The sequence below is a fragment of the Pituophis catenifer genome, unplaced genomic scaffold (assembly GCF_029215685.1).
Source record: "Pituophis catenifer annectens isolate HBS135680 unplaced genomic scaffold, rPitCat1.0.hap2 SCAF_14, whole genome shotgun sequence".
Lineage (NCBI taxonomy): Eukaryota > Metazoa > Chordata > Lepidosauria > Squamata > Colubridae > Pituophis > Pituophis catenifer.
In genome coordinates this window covers 13,213,267-13,227,861 of record NW_027256894.1, presented here as the reverse complement: position 1 = coordinate 13,227,861, position 14,595 = coordinate 13,213,267, and the positions used below count along the sequence as shown (strand labels likewise).

Here is a 14,595-nt window from a genome sequence, read left to right as displayed (position 1 = left end):
AGGCAAGATGCTGACTCTGTAAACTGCTTAGAGAGGCTGTAAAGCACTGTGAAGTAGTATATAAGTGTAAGTGCTAAGTGCTATTGCAGGCTATCTCTGCCTACTGCCAGCAGTTTGATCCTGACCGGCTCAAGGTTGACTCAGCCTTCCATCCTTCCGAGGTTGGTAAAATGAGGACCCAGATTGTTGGGAACAATACGCTGACTCTGTAAACCGCTTAGAGAGGGCTGGAAAGCACTGTGAAGCGGTATATAAGTCTAAGTGCTATTGCTAATGCTATTGCTTGTTGGAAGCCAGCTATGCAGGTCACGAATGGCAATCATGTGACTGAATCATAATCACGTGACATAATCACATGACATGCTGCAATATCTACACCTTGAGGGCCAATTGTAAGAATTCTTCTTAACAGCGAAAGCGCCCTGACGAAGTGGTTGGTAAGTGAGGGCTAGCTGCATCAAATTGGTAAAATTTGCCCTAAGTGAAGCTGCATTCCTCACGATTTCACAAACACATCCCTGTTATTTATTAATTGGCAATAATATAGAAATGGTGTATTAGTTTGTGATGATGAAAAGAATTGTGGAACAGGTCTGGGACTCTGTCCATCTGCAGCGGGATAACTTGGAAAACAGAATCCGTTATGGGGAGAAGAAGCTGGCAAAAGAAAGATCAAATTTAGAAGTAGGCAGAATGAGGTTGAGGGCTGTGGGAAAAAAAAAAAGAACAATTTTCAGATTCTCCCACTCCTTCCCCATAGGAAAGATGGTAGGCCGAAGGCTCGGAAAGCTCCCAACTCCTCCTTCATCCTAAATCCCAGTCATTCCAGTCAGATGATTCAAAGCAGATGGCATGCAGCCTAGCCCTGCCTGTGAGAACAGCCATAGAAACCCAAACTCATGCCTGCGCCCCAATTAGACTCTGTTGTGACCTGTTGGCCACTGGCTCCTTCAGCAGCTGAATGAAATAGGAGGCGGCATGGGAGTCAGGATCAGCATCAAGGCAACCTGAGAGCTCTGAGGGAGAAGAGGGAATGGAGCTGCCAGAGAGAGAGAGAGACAGAGGCGGAGCCTGGGTCATCTGTCAGCCTTCAGATGGAGAGTTAACAGTCCCCAGGTCTGGTGGTGGCTGATGAGGAAGAGGAGGAACAGCTGGGTCCAGTGCCTGACGTGCGGATGCGCAGAAGGCAGAGGAGAGGAGAGCAGTGGAAATCTATGGGCTGATCCTTGGGATGGAAGAGCCACCGCTGCTAGAGAAGCCCCACCCTAGCTCTGGGGATAAAAGGCAGGGGGCGGAATACGGCAATGGATTTTGGAAATTACACAGATTAATTTGGAATTAAGACCTGAGATTTTCCTATTGGGGGCAAAACCTTTGAATGTTAAATCAGATATATGGTTCTTGTTGATTCACATCAACAGCAAGATTAGCGTATGCGCAGGAGTGGAAAAATCAATACTTAACGATAGATTTGAAAATAATATATAAAATTAATGAGTGTGTGGAATCAGATAGATTAACTGGATTGATCAATGGTAAAAAAGATTCCGAATTTTATAACAGTTTGAAAGTATGGTACGATTGGGTCCAGAAAAGGTGGGATAGAATAGATATATGATGATGTATATATATGATGGCAAATATGTATGTATAAAGGAATGACTTTATACTTATGGACAATGTAATCATATTATACCATGGTGGCAGGATTGTTTGTCGTGTTTGGGGAATTGGGCCAGAACAGACCCATGGCACACAAACAGAAGCGACATGTATACCTCCACCTGATTAGAATCTTCTTTTATAACAATTTTTTTTTAAAATTTGATTTATATGCCGCCCTTCTCCGGAGACTCAGGGCGGCTTACAATGTGCTCAGCAATAGCCTTCATACTTTTGTATATTTTATACAAAGTCAGCTTATTGCCCCCACAAACTGGGTCCTCAATTTACCTACCTTAGAAAGGATGGAAGGCTGAGTCAACCTTGAGCCTGGTGAGATTTGAACTTACAGTAATTGCAGACAGCTGGTGTTAATCACAATGCTATCAGTCTGCTGAGCCACCAGGCACCTAATACATATTCCAATTATGCCCTGGAGAGAAAGTGCACGCAAACACGAGATGCTCGTTCATTACACAGAAGAAAATACAGATCTTCTCTATGGCCTATACTAGTGAAGGGATTGGAAAATTCCCTATAGAAGCTATAGGTGTTCCCTTTGTATGAGCTTAGAAGAACTTTCAACATTTCCAGATGGTTTCCCATGAGTGGCTTAACCAGGCCAGACTCTTCCAAGCCTTTATGTGTTTGACTGAAGTCAATGGTAGATAGCAATAACACTTAGACATATATACCACTTCACAGTGCTTTACAGTCCTCTCTAAGCTGTTTGCAGACTCAGCATATTGCCCTCAACAATCTGGATCCTCATTTTACCAACCTCGGAAGGATGGAAGGCCTTGAGTCAGTGAGAATCGAACTGCTGAATTGCTGGCAGCAGGCAGTCTGCAGAAGTAGCCTGCAGTACTGCATTCTAACCAGTGGTGAAATCCAATTTTTTTTTACTACCGGTTCTGTGGGCATGGCTTGGTGGGCATGGTGTGGCTTGGTGGGCATAGCAGGGGAAGGATACTGCAAAATCTCCATTCCCACCTGACTCCAGGGGAAGGATACTGCAAAATCTCCATTCCCACCCCACCCTGGGGCCAGCCAGAGGTGGTATTTGTCGGTTCTCCGAAATACTCAAAATTTCCGTTACCGGTTCTCTGGACTGCTCAAAATTTCCTCTACCGATTCTCCAGAACCTGTCAGAACCTGCTGGATTTCATCCCTGATTCTAACCACTGTGCTACCATGGCTCATGATAGATCATGATAAGAGCCCTGGTGACGCAGTGGTTAGAATGCAGTATTGCAGGCTAACTCTGCTCACAGCCAGGAATTCGATCTTGACCGGTCTAAGGTTAATTCAGCCTTCCATCCTTCCGAGGTTGGTAAAATGAGGACCCAGCTCATTGGGGGCAATATGCTGACATTATAAACCACCCAAAGAGTGCTGTTAAGCAATATGGGGCAGTATGTAAGTCTAAGAGCTACTGCTGTAAGAGAAAATAACTTTTACCCCCACCCCCTACCCACAGCAACAGATATTTTAGGAGTTAATAGTGATGAGATGAGAAAAGGGTGCAATACAATAGTACTGGGTATATGTGTGTTAGATTGTCTTTTTTCCCCCCAACCCCCCCAGAAAAAAAAAAGAAGGGATATACAGTTAGTAGAGTTAGCTGAAGCTGGGTAAGGTAGCAGGCCATACCAATGTCACAGCGGTTCCCTCCGTAGCTGGGAAGGCATAAGCATGTGAAAGTGTGGATGCCATCGACACAGGTAGCTCCATTCAGACAGGGGTTGGAGTGGCACTCATCAATGTCTGGAAGAAATCAAGGGCTGCCATTAGGACTTTGGCTGGGCAGAAAGTCCACCACAGGAGATTCGGTTTTCTTGATTTAACCAGAATATAGAAGGAGGCAGTGGACGAAAATATTCGTAGAGACCCATTTGGAGATTGGGGCTAAGTCTCAGGTCAGCAACCTGTGGCTCTGGAGCCGCATGTGGCTCTTTTACCCCTCTGCTGCAGCTCCCTGTCACTCAAAATATGCATCACCACTGCCAATGTGCGACACCCGCCTGCATGCGATTTATTGAGTTTTTCGACTCCCAGAAGGCCAACCATGAATAAATGCAAGAAAAGTTTCAGAAGAAAACAGAACGTTTAATTCAACTACATATGTTAGCTTTGTGGCTGCTCAGGCATGGGATGGGATTTTTGGTTCCCGGTGTTTTCTGTGGGAAACGGGTCCAAATGGCTCTTTGAGTGTTTAAGGTTGTAGACCCCTGGGTTAAGTGAAACTGCACCCAGCGAAGTGGAAGAAAATGTGTGAGAAATGGAAGGGAAGAATTTCCCAACCATAAGAAAAAGGGAAAAAAAAAAAAGCTTGGCAAATCCCTGGCTACCATAATGTTTCAGTGACTACCAGAATGACAATCAAGCCCAGATGGAATTCAATTACTCCAAATTATGGGAAGAGTGGGATATCCTTAATTAGTAAATGTAAGAAAAATGTGGAGAATGGCCACTTTCTTATGCTTGGTTCATTGAAGGATCAAAGAAAATTCAATCATCTCATAAAATAAAAAAATCAATAAAAAAACTCATAAGAGCTTATGCACCAGAGACAAATTCCTTGTATATCCAATCATATAAGGCCAATAAAGAATTCTATTCTATTCTATTCTATTCTATTCTATTCTATTCTATTCTATTCTATTCTATTCTATTCTATTCTATTCTATTCTATTCTATTCTATTCTATTCTATTCTATTCTATTCTATTCTATTCTATTCTACTCTACTCTACTCTACCCTACCCTACCCTACCCTACCCTACCCTACCCTACCCTACCCTACCCTACTCTTACTCTACTCTACTCTACTCTACTCTACTCTACTCTACCCTACCCTACCCTACCCTACCCTACCCTACTCTTACTCTACTCTACTCTACTCTTACTCTACTCTATTCTAAATGCATTTAACCCAAAGATGCATAATGCATAAATCATCTTCTGCTCAAGCAGCATTAGGACTAATAGCTGAAGCTCCCCAACACAATTCCTGAAAAGACTCAACTGTTAACTTGTGACCAGCTAAATGACAGGAGAGCTGGGCTGAGTGAATGGTTATTGATGACTGCCCATCTGAGAGAGAGCTAAATTTGCCTCTTAGGCACCTATGAAACTACCTGTTGACTGAGAATTTCATACAAGCAAACCAGAATTGCCTTCAAAATATCAAGATAGATTGTAGTCAGGTCGGTATTTCGTGAGCCTGAAAGCTGGAGTCCATTAGAAGTGCATGGAAACAATTTTAATTGTAAGAAGAAAATATTCAAGGCTATCAAATGGAATTGGCTCTTGTTTATGTTTGTTCATAAAACTGTACCTTTATCCTTGAAAGATTTGTCCTTCAGTTTCTGAGGGAGCGAAAAGCTTTAGAAATGTTGATCCTGAAATACTGATAATCTAGAAATTATCTCTGCAGTAGGGCTAAAAAAAAAAAAAGATTAGCATTTGCTGCAAATGTACAAAGATGGTGACCTAGATAAGAAAACTGTTTTGCAGCAAAGAATAATAAATGTATATATCTATATTTTCAGATTCATGAAAGCTGGCGAGGCACAAGGTAGGGACCATGTTTCCATTATGGAAAGTCTAGGGCAGGAAATAATCAGGACTAGAAGTTCTATAGCAGTTTTGTTGCTGCATTGACACTAGTCATTACTCGTAATGACCTGTCCAGGGTGCTGAAAACAATTTCCACTTCATATTTGGTCACCACCTTTAGAGCGTTCCATGGTTTAGGACCTGGTTATTTACGGGACCGTCTGCTGCCACCAATAGCCTCCCACCGGCCAGTATGCTGTCATAGAGAGGGGCTCCTCCGGGTGCCGTCGGCCAAACAGTGTCGACTGGCAGCCCCCAGGGGGAGAGCCTTCTCTGTGGGAGCACCTGCTTTCTGGAACGAGCTCCCCCCAGAGATACGGAGGATCCCGGATCTACGCACCTTTCGCCGCGCTCTCAAGACTTTCCTATTTCAACAGGCCGGCCTGGCGTAACTTTTTCTTTTCCCTTTTTAATTCAAATGATGAATTTTAAATTTGTCTTAAAAACATTAGGGTTGTTTAAATTGTCACGGGCCAAATTATTTAATCAGATTTTATACTGTTTTTAAATTTTGTAATTTATGTGTTTTATCTGGCTGTTCACCGCCCTGAGTCCTGCGGGAGTAGGGCGGTATATAAATCTAATAAAATAATAAAATAAAATAAAAATATTCTTGACTACGATTCTGGCCTGTCTTGACATTTCTGTTCTGGTATCTAAGGTTTGAATTTTGAATGCGGTACAAGGTTTTGCTTTCTTTATCAGCTGGCTGTGCCATTTCCCTTCTACAAATTCTGCTTCCCTGAGACACATCCATGGACATTGGAGGCTGCAATTTTGTTTCCTGGGAAAAATCAACACCAAAAATGGATGTTTCCAACCTGTCAGCCTCCAGATATGTCATCTTATTCCCCAGAATTATCAACAATGCCTACGGAATTCTGAGTGTGTGTATGTGTGATATCCACACATCTGAAACCCATCTAAGTTTGGGAATAATATATAATAAGGAAAATTCTAGACAATTTGTGCCTTTGCCCAAGACTGCAGAGGTGACGGATTATCAATTAATTTCACATATTTTTATATGTGACTTGGGATTCTGTGGCTTGTAATGTACTTTTTTTAAAAAAAATAACACATTCTGATAATAAGTATTTAGCAAACAGTGCAGAACAATGTGCAACAGCATATGGGTGGAAGAGCTCAGGCATCAATTTTTAGTATGTGGACTATGCTGTCAGAAGTAGACCCCCCCACTTTTTATTTTTAATCTGCAAAGCACAATATCTATCATATACCTTCCTAGCCATGGCTCGTGTATTTTCTTCAAATCAACAAAAACAGAAACCGAGAGTAGGAAATTTCAAAAAAAGTGATCCACCAGAGTGGCATTCAACAAAGTATGTTACCAACCAACCAACAGACAAAAATGTTATTATCTTTATAGTTTCCTAAGCAGTGCCCAGCTGGATTGGATCCCTTACTCAACTAGTCTCAGCAGCCCTCAGAGTACCAACCAACATACAAGAAAGCCAAGATGGCATTCAAAGTCAGCCATTCTGCCTTCAAAACTAATACCCATGACTTCCATAAATTGGCCCATGGTTTTTGTGAAACCTGACCCAGAAACACAAAATGAATCAACTAATTGCAAAACAAGACCTGAAATTAGCAAATACGTCCCCAATTACTCTTCCAATCACACCACATCCTAGATTTGCAATATATCAAGGTTAGACTTGAAATGTTATTCTTCCTACCAACCTGTTATCCTTCATTTGTTATGTTGGTTGCCTGGCTATTTCTGGATCCACCCTTACTCCTTGTACTAGATTAGTACATTCTTGTCCTCATGTTTTTTTTCTGGATCTATGACAATTTGCTGCAGCCAAGTTGCCAAGCCAACTCACCATGGCTAACTTGCCACAGCTGACTTGTCATGGCCAACTTGCCATGGCCAATTCATCATGGGGCAACTTGCTGAAGGTTAGCAATAGCAATAGCAGTTAGACTTATATGCCGCTTCACAGTGCTTCATAGTGCTTTACAGCCTCTCTAAGCACTTTATAGAGTCAGCCTATTGCCCCCAACAATCTCATTTTACCCACCTCGGAAGGATGGAAGGCTGAGTCAACCTTAAGCTGGTGAGATTCAAACTGCCAAACTGCTGGCAGCTGGCAGTCAGCAGAAGTAGCCTGCAAAACTGCATTCTAATCACAGTGCCACCACGGCTGTTACACTAATATCAAAGAAATGGTGGGATAGAATCATTAAAGAAAGGATTCAAAAGGAGGGAGAGAGTGAAATGTGAATGGCAAAAATTAAAATAATGTTTCATTTATTTTAAATCATTAAATTGAATTGCCCTGTGGCGAGTTGTCCGGGCGAGTTGTCCCATTCTGCTGTTTTTGCCTTCTTCTCCCCAATTCTTTCCTTAAATTTACTATTCTGCTTTCCTCTTATGTTGCAACAAGACGAGTGTGGAGGAGCGAAGATGAAAGTTGAAAGCATAGCAGTTGAGATGAAAGTTAATCCTGACCTCCAACCTGCCACCTTATTTTCAAATTCCTACTATTGACAAGAGTTTTCCAATTGTTCAGTAAGAAAGGCAGATCCAGCATTCTGGGGATGTAATTCTGCTGCTATTTACTCCTTCTGACAGAGCTCTTCATTGGAAGAGTTCTAGATATAATGGAATTGAGAGCAGTTCAATACTTGGAATTCAAACATGCTTTCAGAAAGCTGACCTGTCATGATTAATGTTTTTAGCCACTTTGCATCTCAGTGGTTAACAGTGAACTTTGAGATAAGAAGAAGAAAACAATGGACTTATAGTAGTGGCCAAAATTGTGGAAACCTTTTCAGAAAAGTGTATTTTCTAAAACTAGTTAATAACCAGAAGTACAGGCAGAATTTTGAAGAGGCAGAGGAACTAGAGATCAAATTGCCAACATGGAATCTGGATCATGGAGAAAGCTAGGGAGTTCCAGAAAAACATCTATTTCTGCTTCATTGACTATGCTAAAGCCTTTGATTGTGTGGATCACAACAAATTGTGGCAAGTTCTTAAAGAGATGGGAGTACCAGAGCATGTTATTTGTCTCTTGAGAAACCTATATGTGGGTCAAGAAGCAACAGTGAGAACTGGACATGGAACCACTGACTGGTTCAAAATTGGAAAAGGAGTCCGGCAAGGCTGTATACTGTCACCCTGCCTATTTAACTTATATGCAGAGCACATCATGAGGGCTAGATGAATCAAAAGTTGGAATTAAGATTGCTGGGAGAAATATCAACAACCTCAGATATGCAGATGATACCACTCTAATGGCAGAAAGTGAAGAGGAACTAAAGAACCTCTTGATGCGGGTGAAAAAGGAGAGTGCAAAAGTTGGCTTGAAACTCAACATTAAGAAAACTAAGATCATGGCATCCGCCTCCCCCAGCAGAATTCCTGGCAAATAGATGGGGAAGAAATGGAGGTAGTGACAGATTTTATTTTCCTGGGCTCCAAGATCACTGCAGATGGGGACAGCAACCAAGAAATTAAAAGATGCTTGCTCCTGGGGAGGAAAGTGGCAAATTTAGACAGCATACTAAAAAGCAGAGACATCACCCTGGCAACAAAAGTGCGTATAGTCAAGGCGATGGTTTTCCCAGTTGCAATGTATGGCTGTGAAAGTTGGACCATAAGGAAGGCTGAGCGCCAAAGAATTGAGGCCTTTGAACTGGTGCTGGAGAAGACTCCTGCGAGTTCCTTGGACTGCAAGGCGATCAATCCGGTCAGTCCTAGAGGAGATCAACCCTGACTGCTCTTTAGAAGGCCAGATCCTGAAGATGAAACTCAAATACTTTGGCCACCTAATGAGAAGGAAGGACTCACTGGAGAAGAACCTAATGCTGGGAACGATTGAGGGCAAAAGAAGAAGGGGACGACAGAGAATGGAGTCACTGAAGCAGTCGGTGTGAGCTTAAATGGACTCCAGAGGATAGTAGAGGACAGGAAGGCCTGGAGGAACGTTGTCCATGGGGTCATGATGGGTCGGACACGATTTCACAACTGACAACAACAACAAAGCTAATAACACTACTTTTTTTGGGAGGAGTATCATAAAATTATATATCAATGGAAAGATAATTTAATCAAGAATGTAATGCCATAACTTTTATGAAGGATTTGCTATTAGAATAGCAGTTATAGTATAAAGAAGAAAAGTGAAACACATAGAAAAAATGAGATATACAAAAATTATTACCATAGAAAAAATGAGATATACAAAAATGATCACCATGTCAGTTAATCCTTAGTTGGGTAACCTTTAGCATGAATTATGGCCTTACAACATCTTCCCATGGAGTGAACCAAGTCTTTTAGTTCTGCAGCTGTTATCATGTGAAACCAAGATTGAAGGATGGCTTCTATTAACTGGGGTTTATTGCTGGGTTGCTTCTGACTAACAAGTTTCTTTAGCCAGCTCCATAGGTTTTCAATTGAGTTAAGGTCTGGGCTATTCCCAGGCCTTCCCAGCAGTGGAATAGGATTATCTTGAAACTCCAAAAAAAATAAAAATAAATGGTGTTATTAGCCATCAATCCTCAAAACTACATTTTTCCCAAAAGGTTTCCACAATTTTGGCCACTACTGCATGTTTGGAAGAGTTAGCAGTAAAAGAAAACCAGGCCACCAAAGAACAGGGAAACTGTTCTTTGGAAGGTGTGTAAGACACCTGGCCCATAGAATCATCAAGAGTCAGACACAACATCATCATCATTAAGAAGAAATCAAGACTCACCTATCTCACAGTAATCACCCATAAATCCAGTTGGGCATAAACAGGTGATGTTTCCTTCATGTTCGTGGCAGGTCCCAGTTCCGCATAGTTTCTCTTCACAAGTCTTAGGTGTAGCTGCAATCAAAAACATTTTATCTTTAATAATTCTCCAGGGTCATCAAGCTCAAAGTTACTTTTAAAGACGAGCCCCTTTTTGATGAGACTTGTCCCCAAATAAGGGTTCAGTTCCAGTGTGGATGAAATAAAACCACTGGCATCTTTGCACAATCCTGAAAGAAACTTCCTTTCCCTAGTAAGGCAAAATTGTTTGTCCACATCTGTGAACTCTACTTCACTCACTCCTGTCGCCCCTGTGGGCTTTAAGGATTGTAAAAGTAAATTAAGGATTATATTTGGTCCAAAGCTTTGGGCAGAAAACTCTTTCAATGCCTATGAACCAGGGATAAAATCCAGCAGGTTCTGACAGGTTCTGCAGAACTGGTAGCGGAAATTTTGAGTAGTTTGGAGAACTGGTAGCAGTCATTTTGAGTAGTTCAGAGAACTGGCAAATACCACCTCTGACTGGCCCCAAAGTGGGGTGGGAACGAGGATTTTGCAGTATCTTTTCCCTGCCACGCCCACCAAGCCACACCACACCCACCAAGCACGCCCACAGAACTGGTAGCAAAAAAAATTGGATTTCACCACTGCTATGAACTTTGTACACTTACCACATGTGAGATCATATGGAAATAATAGTTCATGGTTTTTGGTGAGACCAATTTAATTTTATAACTATGTGCTTTTATTAGTCGATATGCAAGTCCTTTCTGAGTGTACGCTGTAGTAGGGTTCAAAGAAAGCTGTAGTACAGTGGACTAAAGCACTGTTATTAACATCTGCTGCTTGCAATTACTGCAAGTTCAAATCTCGCCAGGCTCAAGGTTGACTCAGCCTTCCATCCTTTCAAAGGTAGGTGAAATGAGGACCCAGATTGTGGGGGCAATAAGCTGACTTTGTATAAATATACAAAAGGATGAAGGCTATTGCTTAACGCATTGTAAGACGCCCTGAGTCTCCGGAGAAGGGCGGCATATAAATTAAAGCAAAAAAAAAAAAAAGAACTTTGGGGTTTTTCATCAATACTTTAGAGAGAATTGAGCATTTTATTTCCTAGATAGGTAAAACCATTTTTTTAAAAAACAAATCAACTGGTATAAGGGACAGATATATAGTTATATATATTTTTTGCTCCCTCTTATTTGGAAAGCTATAGAATTTATGAGTCCCTCTGACATTACAATGTTCTAACTTCTTTTACCTCCCAGCTGTGGCTTTGCGATAGGACTGAGGAATTTGGGTTGGGAGGAATTTGTTTTAATTTAGTTGAAAGACACTGGGAATGAAGTAATTCTCAGCTGTTCGAATAAAGTTTGTTTTTTCACTGACTGATTTTCCTACTACTTACTTGGGCCTGGGTCACCACAGCTATGTCATGGGAGAAATAAGAGAAAGATCAGCGAGGGTGAAAATTTAGCATACTGTCTATTGGAAGTTCCATTGCATATATGCATTTCTGAATTTACCTTGTGTAATAAGCTGTATCCCACCGGTCATCTCCGATGAAACTGTAGGAAGGAGATCAGTAGCTGTTGGTGATGGTGGTGGAATCCCTGGAGCAGCACCATCTCTTGTTTCCAGCTCTGGTGTTGGATATGTACTGGTCTCTGTTTCAGCCTGAGTCTCTGTTAGAAGCCTTGAATGTTCAGTTAATGCAACATCTGGACTGCTGGTTCTAAGTAGGACATCTGATGAAAAGCCTTTGTCTGATGTATCTGACACTGCCTCAGGTGCTGGACCTGAACTGTCTCCATTAAACTGAGTCCTTTCATCAAAAGTCCCAGAGGGTAAGCCACTGATGAATGGTGTCCCAGATGTTTCTGAGTAACTTTCGGATAATGAAGACGTTTCTCCACTTGGTTCATAATGGGTTGAAGTTTCTAGGTGGCTTTTTGATGAGACTGATGTTTCGTCAGTTGTTTCATTAAACAAAGGGGTTTCTACACTAGTTTCATGAAACGTGAAGGCCTTACTACTGATTTCATGATATTCTGGGGATGATATGGTACTTTCAGGATATGTAGAAACTTCTGCCCCAGATGCAGAGGCTTCCACACTTGGTTCATGAAAATGGAAAGACTCGGTTCCTCCAATCAGTTGCTCTGAAACTGTTGGTCTTGTCACTGTTTCTATGGAATCAGTTATTAAGATAATTTCTGGGAATCCAGAGACATCACCACTAGCACTGGCAGTGGTTGAAGATGCTCCACTTACATCAGTGAGATCATCAGTTTCTCTACCAAAATATGGAGTGCCTGAGGGAGTCCCGCTGAAGTCAACTTTCTCAGATGATGCTCCGCTAGATGTTGTCACATCATACAATGCTCCAGATGTTTCCTCCTGTCCTGAAGGAAGCCCACTTACTTCTAATATCCCAGATGTCCCTTCTCCTAATTCTTGTGCAACAGATGGCTGTGTTACGGCTTCCACCAAAGTTGTATCCACAAGGGAAACTGTAGGAAACCCTGATGTGAGACCACTATAATCATATGTTCCAGATGAAGTGCCGCTGACGAGATCAATGCCAGAGCTTTCTCCACTAATGTCTGTTAGTCCACTAGGAAGCCCACTGACTTCACTAACTCCTGAAGCCCACCCACTGAAGTCTACTTGTCCAGAAGAAGGCTGGCCACTCACATCTAAAATTCCTGGTGTAGTCCCTGATAGATCTTCATCTCCTGAAGGTAATTCACTTACTTCTACAAATCCTTTACCTTCTTCTTCTTTAGATGAAGGAGTTGTCACTTCAAATAATTTAGTATCAATGAAGGTAACACCTGAAGGTTCACCACTCCCATCAATACCTGAAGGTTGACCACTTAATTCGACATCGCCACTTAAATCAGGTGTCCCAACAGAGGTTCCACTGAAGTCAATTCCTGAGGACAATCCACTGATATCTAATAAGCCAGATGACTGTCCACTAACATCAAGTCCTGATGGTAATTCACCAATATCAGACGTGCTAGATAGATTCCCACTGATACCAATTCCTGAAGAAAACCCACTGACATCACTGGTTCCATAGACATCAACTCCGGAGGGCAATCCACTGGTTACGCCACTTACACCCCAGTCGGCAGAGGGGAACCCTGATACATCTCCATCTCCACTGACTCCAATTGTCCCTTTCCCTTCCATTTCCCTTTCTGTTGCTGTGGTCACAACTTCCGTCAAAGTGGCATTCACCAGAGACACAGTAGGAAATCCAGATGTGAGACCACTATAATCATACTCTCCAGATGGTGAGCCACTGGGATCAATACCAGAATGACCTCCACTAAATCCAGAAGGCAACCCACTAAATTCTGGGATCCCTTTGCCTTCCTGGAGCCCAGGTATTTCTTCTTGGGTTACTGAACTAATCCCTGATAATTCTTCTTCTCCAGAAGGTAAGGTGCTGACTTCAATAACCCCAGAAGATAGGCCACTGATGTCTCCTGATGGTAGCCCACTTTCTCCAGAAGGCAGCCCACTTATTTCAGGGACTCCAGAGGGAAATTCTCCAAATCCTGAAGGTGTTTCACTAGGTTCGACCGTTCCAGTTATCTCTGGGGCTCCGGAAGTCCAACCAGAAGCAGATGTCTCTGTAATTGGAGCTTCTGAGCTTGTTTCATCAGGTATTGCATCAATGGGAAGATCGGTTGATTGACTCACAGCTGATGGACTCACTTGCATGAAAGAGAAACAGAGCACAGATGCAAGGGTGAATACTCAAGTGATTCGAAAAGGAACATCAACTTTAGACTATGTTCAAACCCCTTTCTTTAAAAAGCAACATTATTCTGCCATACATGAAATATATATAGAATAGAATAGAATTCTTTATTGGCCAAGTGTGATTGGACACACAAGGAATGTGTCTTAGGTGCGTAGGCTCTCAGTGTACATAAAAGAAAAAAATACCTTCATCAAGAATCATAAGGTTCAACACTTAATGATAGTCCAGGTTACTAAGCTATCAAATCGTACTAGGAAACAAATAAAAACAATCTAATTGAAAGATACAAACAACATACCATATTTTTCGGACTATAAGACGCACCTACCTTTTTTGGTGAGGAAAAAATAAATAAATCTGCCTCTGCCTCCCAGCAATTTTGCCTCGTTGCAGCAAACAGCAAACGGCCTGCTTTACTTTCATTTTCATTTTCAGCATAGCTTGATTAGCACAAGAAAAAACAAATCTGCTCCAGCAATTTACCTCCTTGCAGCAAGCAGCAGAGGCCCGTGCAAAACAGCTGAGAGCAAAACAGCTGAGAGTCGGGAGGCCGATCCAATCAACTTGTGCTAATTAGGAAGTGCTGAAAGTGAAAGGAACTGTTTCTTCTTGCTGCTTGCAGCAAGGAGGTAAATTGCTGGGAGGCAGAGGTCAAAGGGTGGGGGCCAGTGGGTGGGCGGGATTACATTCGGTGTATAAGACACACCTAAATTTTCACCCTCTTTTAGGGGGGAAAAAGGTGCATCTTATACTCCGA

The 14,595-nt window shown here is 42.0% G+C and overlaps 1 protein-coding gene across 1 annotated transcript in view; it reads right to left on the bottom strand.

The window, feature by feature from the left end:
• The window catches only part of ACAN (aggrecan), a 56,084-nt gene that overhangs the window by 16,601 nt on the left and 24,888 nt on the right, over positions 1 to 14,595 (bottom strand). Inside the window, exons 11-13 of the mRNA XM_070953286.1 lie at positions 11,584 to 13,788; positions 10,019 to 10,132; positions 3,316 to 3,429 (exon numbers count right to left, since the gene is read on the bottom strand). Coding sequence (XP_070809387.1) covers positions 3,316 to 3,429; positions 10,019 to 10,132; positions 11,584 to 13,788 — 2,433 coding nt within the window. The remainder of the gene's footprint in view (positions 1 to 3,315; positions 3,430 to 10,018; positions 10,133 to 11,583; positions 13,789 to 14,595) is intronic.